The sequence below is a fragment of the Pseudorasbora parva genome, chromosome 7 (genome assembly GCF_024679245.1).
Source record: "Pseudorasbora parva isolate DD20220531a chromosome 7, ASM2467924v1, whole genome shotgun sequence".
NCBI classification, from domain to species: Eukaryota; Metazoa; Chordata; class Actinopteri; order Cypriniformes; family Gobionidae; genus Pseudorasbora; species Pseudorasbora parva.
Window position 1 is genome coordinate 48,532,345 of NC_090178.1, and position 13,681 is coordinate 48,546,025.

At 43.0% G+C, this 13,681-nt stretch overlaps 1 protein-coding gene across 1 annotated transcript in view; it reads right to left on the reverse strand.

Annotated features, from left to right (window-relative positions):
• grik3 (glutamate ionotropic receptor kainate type subunit 3) overlaps positions 1-13,681 on the reverse strand; it is a 183,100-nt gene that overhangs the window by 18,821 nt on the left and 150,598 nt on the right. The window contains exon 13 of the mRNA XM_067449379.1: positions 6,683-6,900. Coding sequence (XP_067305480.1) covers positions 6,683-6,900 — 218 coding nt within the window. The remainder of the gene's footprint in view (positions 1-6,682; positions 6,901-13,681) is intronic.

Genomic DNA, 13,681 nt, shown 5'->3' on the forward strand with positions numbered 1-13,681 from the left:
GACTTGTGTTACCCAAGCGATTTGTATCACAGAAGTGCAACACTACGGTGGCCCAGTAGTGCACAACACAACGCAATATAAAAAGCAAACCTAAGTTCACAAAACAACGTAAATGCTCCCGACCACTAGGGTTAAAGTCGCCACTGTTCAATAGCGTCAACAGTCAATACACGCCCCCTGGTGGTTGGACGCCTTTACGTTGTTTTGTGGCTAGATTTCGTTGTGTTGTGAACTTATGTATGTTTTTTTATTTCGTCTGTTGTGCATCACTGGGCCACCGTACGACATTGCATCAGGTAAACGACTGAGCAAGTTTACTACATTAGAAAAGCCAAACATATGGAGCTGATTATCAGATGCAAACATCAAAATGTATTTGTTTATAAATCTGGACTATGAAAAAAGTGTTTCAGGTCAAAACATAGCATTGTGCAAAATGTATTTTTTTATTCATAATTTTCCCCTGTAATCACATTTTGTGTGAAACAGAACACTAGGGTTTATTTCAGCTAAAAAATATTTTTTTGCAGTTTTGCAGAAATGTAAGCAAAGCCACATATTTCCAATGAGTTTGGGTTGATAATCTTTATAGTTTATCACATAATATGCACAGTTCAGTTTACTACATTTGCAGAAATTAGAGTAACATTTACTGTCCTGAACGTTCAGTCTCCCCATAAAGAAATATATTCTGATTTAGAAGTGGAACCAATTGTGTGTGTTTGTGTGTGTGTGTGTGTGTGTGTGTGTGTGTGTGTGTGTGTGTGTGTGTGTGTGTGTGTGTGTGTGTGTGTGTGTGTGTGTGTGTAGTTTGCTGTCTCGAGATAATGAAACTTTAACATCACGATTAGCACTCGGTTTAAATGGCATTTCATGGTTTTTTAAAGGAGGTCGCGTAAGAAACCATAGCTAATCACAGATAATTGTTGGCTCAATTCCATGAAACATTTAAAGTGACCCAAGAAAATGAACAAGTGTGAGCGCTCTTTGATTACTCTTGATAAAATGTTAAATGAACATCTGACGGTCCAGGTCTGCTCGCTGAAGTTTCAGAACACCAGCAGAACTGAAGGTGTTCAGGCAGTGACAGATTGCTGTTGTAATTGCAAACACCTGTTTCTCTGTAATCTTTATTCTAATGCAGGAATCATACACTCCAGGAGACGAAAAGGACGCACAATCAATGGGACTGTGCTCACGAAATGTCAAAGCAAGTCTTCATTAGATGCATACATTTGTTTTGTGAAGTGTAAAAATATTAGGGGACCGCGGGGTTAGTTGTAACACACGTGTTTTAACACTTCCACGCATGCCAGGATGACGAAACTTGTGTATTTATTAGTTGCCATAGCAACATTATTTAGAGAGAAAAAAAAATCATTAAAATTAAAAGATCTTTAACATATCACTGAACATTTATTTAACCATAGCAAAAGTACATTTCTTTCGTTTTTTTGTGGTTATTTAAAATAATACAAATATTATTTTTATTATTTAAAGAGCCGAGGTTAATCTCAGTGGAGCAGGCGGGGCATGTTGTCACTATTAGAACTATGATATTAGGGTGTACTCACACTAGGCACGGTTGCCACGAACCGGGCCCGAGTATGATTGTCCCCCCTCCCCACTCCTCCTCTGGCCTGCACTCACATAGGGTTTCAGCATTCGTGCCGGAGCACGCTTACGTCATTATGGTGCGGCGGTTTCGGGTTTCAGCATTCGTGCCGGAGCACGCTTACGTCATTATGGTGCGGCGGTTTCGGGTTTCAGCATTCGTGCCGGAGCACGCTTACGTCATTATGGTGCGGCGGTTTCGGGTTTCAGCATTTGTGTCGGAGCGCGCTTACGTCATTATGGTGTGACGGTTTCGGGTTTCAGCATTCGTGCCGGAGCACGCTTACGTCATTATGGTGTGACGGTTTCGGGTTTCAGCATTCGTGCCGGAGCACGCTTACGTCATTATGGTGCGACGGTTTCGGGTTTCAGCATTTGTGTCGGAGCGCGCTTACGTCATTATGGTGTGACGGTTTCGGTTTCAGCATTCGTGCCGGAGCACGCTTACGTCATTATGGTGTGACGGTTTCGGTTTCAGCATTCGTGCCGGAGCACGCTTACGTCATTATGGTGTGACGGTTTCGGGTTTCAGCATTCGTGCCGGAGCACGCTTACGTCATTATGGTGCGACGATTTCGGGTTTCAGCATTCGTGCCGGAGCACGCTTACGTCATTATGGTGTGACGGTTTCGGGTTTCAGCATTCGTGCCGGAGCACGCTTACGTCATTATGGTGCGGCGGTTTCGGGTTTCAGCATTCATGCCGGAGCACGCTTACGTCATTATGGTGTGACGGTTTCGGGTTTCAGCATTCGTGCCGGAGCACGCTTACGTCATTATGGTGCGGCGGTTTCGGGTTTCAGCATTCATGCCGGAGCACGCTTACGTCATTATGGTGCGACGGTTTCGGGTTTCAGCATTCGTGCCGGAGCACGCTTACGTCATTATGGTGCGGCGGTTTCGGGTTTCAGCCTTCGTGCCGGAGCACGCTTACGTCATTATGGTGCGACGGTTTCGGGTTTCAGCATTCGTGCCGGAGCACGCTTACGTCATTATGGTGCGGCGGTTTCGGGTTTCAGCATTCGTGCCGGAGCACGCTTACGTCATTATGATGCGACGGTTTCGGTTTCAGCATTCGTGCCGGAGCACGCTTACGTCATTATGATGCGACGGTTTCGGTTTCAGCATTCGTGCCAGAGCACGCTTACGTCATTATGGTGCGACGGTTTCAGGTTTCAGCATTCGTGCCGGAGCACGCTTACGTCATTATGATGCGACGGTTTCGGTTTCAGCATTCGTGCCGGAGCACGCTTACGTCATTATGGTGCGACGATTTCGGGTTTCAGCATTCGTGCCGGAGCACGCTTACGTCATTATGGTGCGACGGTTTCGGGTTTCAGCATTTGTGCCGGAGCACGCTTACGTCATTATGGTGCGACGGTTTCGGGTTTCAGCATTCGTGCCGGAGCACGCTTACGTCATTATGGTGCGGCGGTTTCGGGTTTCAGCATTCGTGCCGGAGCACGCTTACGTCATTATGGTGCGACGGTTTCGGGTTTCAGCATTCATGCCGGAGCACGCTTACGTCATTATGGTGCGACAGTTTCGGGTTTCAGCATTCGTGCCGGAGCACGCTTACGTCATTATGGTGCGGCGGTTTCGGGTTTCAGCAATCGTGCCGGAGCACGCTTACGTCATTATGATGCGACGGTTTCGGTTTCAGCATTCGTGCCGGAGCACGCTTACGTCATTATGGTGCGACGATTTCGGGTTTCAGCATTTGTGCCGGAGCACGCTTACGTCATTATGGTGCGACAGTTTCGGGTTTCAGCATTCGTGCCGGAGCACGCTTACGTCATTATGGTGCGACGGTTTCGGGTTTCAGCATTCGAGCCGGAGCACGCTTACGTCATTATGGTGCGGCGGTTTCGGGTTTCAGCATTCGTGCCGGAGCACGCTTACGTCATTATGGTGCGACGGTTTCGGGTTTCAGCATTCATGCCGGAGCACGCTTACGTCATTATGGTGCGACAGTTTCGGGTTTCAGCATTCGTGCCGGAGCACGCTTACGTCATTATGATGCGACGGTTTCGGTTTCAGCATTCGTGCCAGAGCACGCTTACGTCATTATGGTGCGACGGTTTCAGGTTTCAGCATTCGTGCCGGAGCACGCTTACGTCATTATGATGCGACGGTTTCGGTTTCAGCATTCGTGCCGGAGCACGCTTACGTCATTATGGTGCGACGATTTCGGGTTTCAGCATTCGTGCCGGAGCACGCTTACGTCATTATGGTGCGACGGTTTCGGGTTTCAGCATTCGTGCCGGAGCACGCTTACGTCATTATGGTGCGGCGGTTTCGGGTTTCAGCATTCGTGCCGGAGCACGCTTACGTCATTATGGTGCGATGGTTTCGGGTTTCAGCATTTGTGCCGGAGCACGCTTACGTCATTATGGTGCGACAGTTTCGGGTTTCAGCATTCGTGCCGGAGCACGCTTACGTCATTATGGTGTGACGGTTTCGGGTTTCAGCATTCGTGCCGGAGCACGCTTACGTCATTATGGTGCGGCGGTTTCGGGTTTCAGCATTCATGCCGGAGCACGCTTACGTCATTATGGTGCGACGGTTTCGGGTTTCAGCATTCGTGCCGGAGCACGCTTACGTCATTATGGTGCGGCGGTTTCGGGTTTCAGCCTTCGTGCCGGAGCACGCTTACGTCATTATGGTGCGACGGTTTCGGGTTTCAGCCTTCGTGCCGGAGCACGCTTACGTCATTATGGTGCGACGGTTTCGGGTTTCAGCATTCGTGCCGGAGCACGCTTACGTCATTATGGTGCGGCGGTTTCGGGTTTCAGCATTCGTGCCGGAGCACGCTTACGTCATTATTATGCGACGGTTTCGGTTTCAGCATTCGTGCCAGAGCACGCTTACGTCATTATGGTGCGACGGTTTCAGGTTTCAGCATTCGTGCCGGAGCACGCTTACGTCATTATGATGCGACGGTTTCGGTTTCAGCATTCGTGCCGGAGCACGCTTACGTCATTATGGTGCGACGATTTCGGGTTTCAGCATTCGTGCCGGAGCACGCTTACGTCATTATGGTGCGACGGTTTCGGGTTTCAGCATTCGAGCCGGAGCACGCTTACGTCATTATGGTGCGGCGGTTTCGGGTTTCAGCATTCGTGCCGGAGCACGCTTACGTCATTATGGTGCGACGGTTTCGGGTTTCAGCATTCATGCCGGAGCACGCTTACGTCATTATGGTGCGACAGTTTCGGGTTTCAGCATTCGTGCCGGAGCACGCTTACGTCATTATGGTGCGGCGGTTTCGGGTTTCAGCAATCGTGCCGGAGCACGCTTACGTCATTATGATGCGACGGTTTCGGTTTCAGCATTCGTGCCGGAGCACGCTTACGTCATTATGGTGCGACGATTTCGGGTTTCAGCATTTGTGCCGGAGCACGCTTACGTCATTATGGTGCGACAGTTTCGGGTTTCAGCATTCGTGCCGGAGCACGCTTACGTCATTATGGTGCGACAGTTTCGGGTTTCAGCATTCGTACCGGAGCACGCTTACGTCATTATGATGCGACGGTTTCGGTTTCAGCATTCGTGCCGGAGCACGCTTACGTCATTATGATGCGACGGTTTCGGTTTCAGCATTCGTGCCGGAGCACGCTTACGTCATTATGGTGCGACGATTTCGGGTTTCAGCATTTGTGCCGGAGCACGCTTACGTCATTATGATGCGACGGTTTCGGTTTCAGCATTCGTGCCGGAGCACGCTTACGTCATTATGGTGCGACGGTTTGGGGTTTCAGCATTCGTGCCGGAGCACGCTTACGTCATTATGGTGCGACGATTTCGGGTTTCAGCATTTGTGCCGGAGCACGCTTACGTCATTATGGTGCGACAGTTTCGGGTTTCAGCATTCGTGCCGGAGCACGCTTACGTCATTATGGTGCGACGGTTTCGGGTTTCAGCATTCGTGCCGGAGCACGCTTACGTCATTATGGTGCGATGGTTTCGGGTTTCAGCATTTGTGCCGGAGCACGCTTACGTCATTATGGTGCGGCGGTTTCGGGTTTCAGCATTCGTGCCGGAGCACGCTTACGTCATTATGGTGCGACGGTTTCGGGTTTCAGCATTCGTGCCGGAGCACGCTTACGTCATTATGGTGCGATGGTTTCGGGTTTCAGCATTTGTGCCGGAGCACGCTTACGTCATTATGGTGCGACAGTTTCGGGTTTCAGCATTCGTACCGGAGCACGCTTACGTCATTATGGTGCGAAAAAGTGAATAAAGACAGTCAATGTTCAGAAGTTATTAATTATTATTTTGTTTTGAACTATGCTCTATAGCTGTGTTTAGTGATGTGTTTTTGTCAAAACTTAAAAAAGTTAATGTGGGAAAAATAAATACTCTGAGCCCCAAGCGGATTTACACAAACTGAGACAGTCAGAAAGCGTTAGGTTGTGTCTCACTCTCACCTATTGATAGAAATTTAAGAAAGCAATTTTAAAGTCAAACAAAAAACCAAATGTTTATAGAAATTGTATTTGAAATTATTACAACATCAGCAGATAACTTGAAAGCAGCCTATATTCTGAAAGCATGTATGAATATGCAATCGCTGGTTTAAAGACACCTCGATTTCATGTCACTCAGAAACCTGCTAGACTTTTCTCTGCTCCACTCTTCAGCATCTGAGAGCGCAAACTCAAAGCCGGGAGAAAGCAGAACCCTGCAGGCAAAAGTTGAAACTTTGGAATAAAAAAAAATCATTATGAAGGAACACTTCAAACATGGTGGAGAAGTGACTGCACAGGAGAATTTGCTTTTACAGTGGGAATTAAGATCTAACTGGAAAAGCTTAAAAAATTCTTCTGTGAAATTGTATTGATTCTTTTTCTCTCTCTGCACACCACTCAAGAATAGAAAAGTTCCTCCCTTTTTTTCAAAAGTTAGCTGAAGCTGTCTTTCAAACATGTCTTCTGCAGTGGTTCTCACCTCCGGTGACAAAAGCCATGCGTCAAGCTTCACGGAATAAACAACATGTCACAAACAGTGAATATAATCTCTGCGAACGCATCCGAATGACAGACTTCCATCATGTCAGAGCGCTGTACCTTGAAGAAGGACATCGTAGCTCCATCTTTGACTACGCCGTACTCTATTTTGGTCTGTTTGGCCAGGTCGTCGGCGGAGTCCACGGGCGAGTCCATCCGCTCCACGGTGAGGAAGGCTGCCAGGTTGGCTGTGTAGGAGGAGATGATGATGAGGGTGAAGAACCACCAGATTCCTCCGATGATCCGAGTCGAGAGAGCTTTAGGCATCAGTTCTGAACCTGAACAGATATGAAATGCATCGTCAACTGATTACATAAAAATACATCATTGGTTTGGTTAAAATGTATGTTAATATGTAAGAAGGAAATGTGTATGCTATGAATGAGATTTTTGCTTCTCAAAGGTCCTGTACATTTGCGTTGTAGTACTCGAGACTGGTCTTGGTCTCGTCTCGTCTCAGACTTAGAGGACTCAGGAGTCTGTTTTAGGGGCTGGTCAAGACCATGACTGCTGGAATATCACTAAATGGCCAGTGCATTGCCTGATTTATTGATTAACATAATTAATGTGATTGGATGGAAAACTCACTTCTTCAGATGCAATCAATAACTTACTTCTAATTTGATTATTTATAGTGTCATTTCAGAAATGAATTTTCTTTTGATTGATGAATTTTCTTTTGACATGATTGTGTCAAAAATGTCATACAAATTTATAAAAATGCTCACAAATTCCAAGTTTTTGTTTGAAAAAAGTCATTTAATGGGATCGGGATTTATATATATATATATATATATATATATATATATATATATATATATATATATATATATATATATATATATATATATATATATATGATATAACTAACCAATATCACAAGAGCTGTTTTCACAAATGACTGACTCACACATGACTGCTAACATTATATTGCTTTAACTAACATTTTGTGTTTGTGTGTGTGTGTGTGTGTGTGTGTGTGTGTGCGCGTGCGTGCGTGTGTGTGTGTGTGTGTTTAACATTATTTATGCTAAATGATGCATAATTTACCAGTTCAAATGCATCTTTTGCATCACCTGTAGCGCAATGATGGATTTTGTTGTTATTGAATTCACTTGATTGGTAACAGCTCTATAAAGTGTCTTATTCTATTATATTTATTATAAGTAATTTATTATAAGTCACTAGTAATTTCTCAGGTGGTAATATGAATCTCTATGAATTCATTTTAATGGTCTTGGTCTCTGATAAGGTGGTCCTAACTACAACACTACTGTACACTCTGTACACTCCATGTAGTCTCTCAATTAATAGAAGCTCCATAATCTCACTTGGGTTAAGTAGTAGTTTTTTTTTTTTTTTTTTTTTTGTGTGGAGAAATTAATGACTTGCAATGATGCACTAATTTGATTAAAAGTTACTTTTGCTTTGTAACAAAAAATCACTTTCAAAATAAATGCTGCTCTTTGAGCTTTCTGTTCATCCTAATATGTGTATCGTGGTTTCCAGAAACATTATGAAACAGCATGTTTTCAACACATTATAATAATCATAAATGTGTGTTGATCATCAGATCGAGAATGATTAGTGAAGGCTCATGTGACTCTGAAGACTGGAGTAATGATGATAAATTCAGCTTTGATCACAGAAATAAATCACACTTTACTATAGATTCACAGAGAGAACAGTTAGTGTACATTTTAATAAAATTTCACAATATTACTGTTTTGTATTCTTTGTGAGCATAAGACTACTTTCAAAAAAATATAACTCTTACTGACCCCAAACTTTGGAAATGAGGCAAGTCAATAAATATGATTTTTCTATTGTAAAACAATCTATATTATGTTGATAAAAGATTTAGCAAAATACTGTTCAAAATGATACTTCAATATACTATATTTTCTTTTCTTTTCTTGGACAAACCTTGTCCCTCTAAAGTATCAGTTCATTCTGCAGCTCATCTCAAACACACACACACTCAGAGAGTCAAACCAAACACACACAGAGAGGATGACAAACACAGAGTTTGAGAGCCAGTGAACAGTGCAATAGAAGCTAGCAAACACACACATTCACACATTTTTTTACATCTATGGCCTTGTTTACAGCTGGTATTAAGATGTGTTTTGCTGGATTGGATCACAAGTAGATGATGGAGACACATTCCCGTTCACACCTGGTGTTTTAATCCGTCTCTTTTTTCCACTTTCAGCCCGGGAGGGTCTATGGGCGGGTGTGTGGACTTTTACGGATCTTTCAATCTAATGGACTAAATAAGCTTTAGTTTCTGCTCTGACTGCCGCGAGACCAGCCGAACGCTGTGACTGTGTGTTTAGAAATCAGGAATGGAGAGAGAACACTGAGCTTGATACATTTTTCATCTCCGTCTTCAGCCGACAAAGTTAAAATCCCGTCTGGCTAGCGCTCTTCTCATAATGTTAACATGTGAGGTCCCGTTGGCGGCGCTGGTGTTTTGTGTTTAGACACCAGATCAACAATGTAACTAAATAAGTGTGTGTATGTGTGTGAGGGAAAGATCACCTTGTTCAGCTTCTCAAATAACACAGCTTTAAGGGAACAGGGGATGCAGTTTGTGTTTCCGGAGCTCTGCCAGTGCGTGTGTGTGTGTGTGTGTGTGTGTGTGTGTGTGTGTGTGTGTGTGTGTGTGTGTGTGTGTGTGTGTGTGTGTGTGTATGTGTTCCCGGTCATGAGTGGAAACCTCAGGCGTTGAGTGAAACTGCATCTGGGTTATTGGGCATTAAATTATGTTTTATTTAAACATAAATATACCATACAAAAATATGGTATATTTATGTTTTTGTGACATATGAGGACACAAATGTGTATAATGCCATGGGTATGACACAGGTATTACAGGAGAGGGTGAAATATGAGGACATTACCCATGGCCCCACTTTTCAAAAGGCTTATAAATCACACAGGAGGAGTTTTTATGAGAAAGAAAAAATGCAGAATGTTTCCTGTGATGGGTAGGTTTAGGGGCAGTGTGTGTGTGTGTGCGTGCGTGCATGCGTGCGTGTGTGTGTCCATTACTGTCGATAGCTGAACATTTTGTCTAAGACTTGCATCTACATCATTCCACTAACTGTCATTGCGTTGTGAGAGTGACAGTAAGGCCCGCCTTCTGTGATCTGATTGGCCATTTCAGTCATTTTGACATTAGCGAGCGCTGTTAGGGAACTGAGGTAGAGCAGCTTAAAAAATTAATCAGCATAAAAATTGTAGCCTGACAAGCCAGACCCACATCAAGATGTTTGGTCTGGAAACTCACCATTGACAGCTCAATCCGAGGGGCGGATAAACGGCTGTCTTTCAAACTCCCTCTGCACGTGATAGGATAGCGCTACAACCAACCAGAACAACGAAGGTGAAGCAGAGCTCGTTGATAGATTAAACATTCGCCGTATCCGGTCGGCTAAACTCCGAACACATCTTCCCTTTTTAAGAATGACTTCAGTGCCGTTCTTTGTTCTTTTCTCAGAGAAAAGCTTAACTCAAGTCTTCCAGAGTCGCGGTCAAAGCTGATTCAAAAGACCGCCGTTCGGCAGTTTCTGTGTTTACTAGAAGCATGCAAACGCAACTCGGCCGTCGTCATTATGGCCCCGCCCGCCGACTCTATACACGATGTGATTGGGCCGTCCAGATTCTGAGGAATACAGCTCAGAAGGGTATTGAGAGTTCCTAGACGACACTCGCAGGCAAATTAAATTTGCTGCCGCTAGGGTGCGTCTAGATTTCTAGGCTATAAAAATTTTATTATTTTTTGCCATCCTAAATACAATCAGCTTTACTCATTATACGATAAGAAAAATAAAATTAGAAATTATGAATTGTTTTTTTTTTTTAATTCATAGTTTAAACGAACTCATTGGCTCTCCGTGATAATCCGCCTATGCGTTTAACATCATTATAATCTTATCCCTAAAACCATGTCTAGACCTTCAAACTGGCCCTTAAATGGCTCTCAGAAAGTGAGGACTGGACAAAAAGTCCCCACTCGATGGTCTAAAACTCAAACCGGTCCTCACACTATCTTTGTGGGGTCTCTCCATAGATGTAATGTTTTTTATACCGTACAAACTCTATTTTTCTATCCCCCTACACTGCCCCTGCCCCTAAACCTACCCATCGCACACACACACACACACACACACACACACACACACACACACACACACACACACGCACCCACACACACACACTGCCCCTCACAGGGAACATTCTGCATTTTTACTTTCTCAAGAAAACTCCTTCTGTGTGATTTATAAGATGTTTTCCTCAAGGGGACCTAAAAATGTCCCCACAAGGACAAGGATTTCAGATATTGCCATCTTTGTGGGGACATTTTGTCCCCATAACGTAGGGATTACCAGCCCACACACACACACACACACACACACACACACACACACACACACACACACACACACACACACACACACAGTTCACTCAGCTCTGTATTGGCTAAACTACAAATCGAGTTTTTTTCCCCTAAATTAAATAATTTTGCCACAACATACAGAATCAAATCGGCTCTTGTGGGAGTGAGTCTTTTCTTTGTCGCTCTGCTTTTTTGCATGTTCCTTTATCACGTTTTAGTGTGCAAGCTATTAAAGAAATGCTGATGTCACGGCAAACAAGCAGCTGACAGATTTCCCAGCATAACGCTGAAGCTAAACATCTGCTTATCGCTCTGTAAAAGTAGGGAAGGCAAAGTTGCTAAACTGTGGTCGTCTGTGGGCTATTCTCTGTGGGTTTGCTTCAGAGTGATATTAATTATGATGACCTGCTTTTCCCTGTCCTGCTATTTCTTTCACAAGCACTGAAACACATCAGCCCGGCCGAATTTAAAGCATCTCCCAATGAGAATAATTACCTGCACTTAACATTCCCACCTTCTTCTCCAAAAGAAGAAAGTCACAGTGCGGCTCAGTGCCGGAGGCTAGTGTTCAGTATTCAGCCTGACACTTAGCCTTTCCACTATCAGTGTGTGCCAAAGCTATAATGTTTTAAACAAAGGCATGGAGAAGAAATAAAGATATGTTCATGATTAGGGGAACTGAGCAAATTGATAAAGCACAGCAGCCGCCAAATTCACATGTGTACCGGCAGTCAGTGGTAAACAGAAATGGTGAAAGACGATTGGCTGGTTAAAGCTCATTTAGCGGGTTAGTCGTAAACTCTCCATTCGCAGCTTTAGCGAGGGTTTGAGACTCGCAAAACGGACTGTTTTTCATGTTATAATCTGCATTTTGCACAATGAAACATCCGTTTTTGTTGAGCGGGCCATGTGTAACCTGAATAATTGTTGGACAGACATGAAAAATGTGCTTTTATGCTTTTATCAGTTGAGCTGAACCACTGTGCGCTAGTGTGAAGAAGCTTCCTGTCTGACAGGAACTGATGTTTAAAAAAAACCACAATGAAGAAAAGAATCTAAGACAAAAACTGTCTGGTATTTTCTGAGACGTGGAAACTTTTATTTTATATTCATGCCAGTTGTTTAGGTGTCTGGTTTTCTTGATTTCATTTCTTATCAGTTGTTCCTGCTGTCTTCATTTTTGGATTATTCTTCCCAGATGATTGTTGTATTGCTCTTACTTGATGTTTCATTAAAGGTACCAACGCGGGTGATACTTATTTTACAGTGTTCTTGTTACACGCTAGTAATTGCTATAAATTGTGCATAAATATATGCTACTAACCCTAAAAAGCAGCCTAATCCAATAGTAAGTACATATAGTTCGTTCTTATTTCTTAACACTGTTAACACCTTAAAATAAAATGTAACAACACAACTTTGTCTCAATTGTTTCTCCTAAAAATCCTAAGCAGGATATTAAATAGCCCACTGAGAGACCAGGAAAGCTAGTTTAAGATGTGTTAATATGGTCGTGAGTAATTGAGACAGGTAATTTATTTAATATAGTTACCATATTAATATAGTCTCCATTTTCTTTTCTTTAAATATCATTGCTGTTTAAAAGTTTAACCATTGCTGGTTAAAATGAAGAAAAAAAGAATAGGATAAATATTAAGAAAATTATAGAATTTTTCTCACATTTAAAATAATAAATACTGAATTTGTATTTTTTTTTTTTTACTGATATCTCTAGTGAAAATAAATATATTTAAAATACATTTAGTTCATACTAAGTATACTACAGATCCATATTTACTGACATATTGCTTGAGAACACTTATAATTTATTTGGAGCGCTTCTTTACAATGCACATTTGTTAATATTAAGTCTAAAATGTGTTTCTCGGTATCACTACTAGAGAGGATAGTGTGATCACTCAACCCATTCTCACTCCCAAGGCGTCAAAACCGAAGCATGGTCAAGTGCCTTCCACGTCACAATTAAGACGCCAAAGGTACCCCAAGGCATCTACTTGCTATTGGCTAAAGGCAAAGCTAAGTTTTATAACTTAGGCTGTTTAAAATAATCCTGTACTGAGCGCCGCTTTTGTACGTTTGACTGAATTTTTCACTTTTGTTTTATTTCTGTTTAATTTGATTTAATAACATGCAGTATTGAGAAACCTGAAACGGACTTCAGTGAAAGACGGCGGCTGGTCAGAACAAGGACATTGTTTTAAGGAAAAGTGAAAGAAAACGATCGCTTTCCTCAGCGGACATTCAAACTGATTTTTTTAATATATAATAGATATAATATTACTGTCATTACTCACAACTGTTAACTTGAGATGTGAATCCATGGCAGAAGGAAATATTTCTGCACAAAAGAGTGTTTTAAAGACACTCCGCTGTCGTTTCTTATTTATTTACTCACTTGTGCCGTCAAACTGATGTGTAAATGCACAACGTGATCTCATGAAAATACGTGAGTATTTTTACGTAAAGTGTGATTCTACTACACGTACATTTACTAACGTTTTCACACACAATAAAACGTACAATACTGACTTATTAACAGCACTAAAATGTACAATATTGACGTATTGACAGCACTAAAATGTAAATTATCGACGTTAACGTGTAAGCAGCCAGCCACCGGCTCCCATAAATCG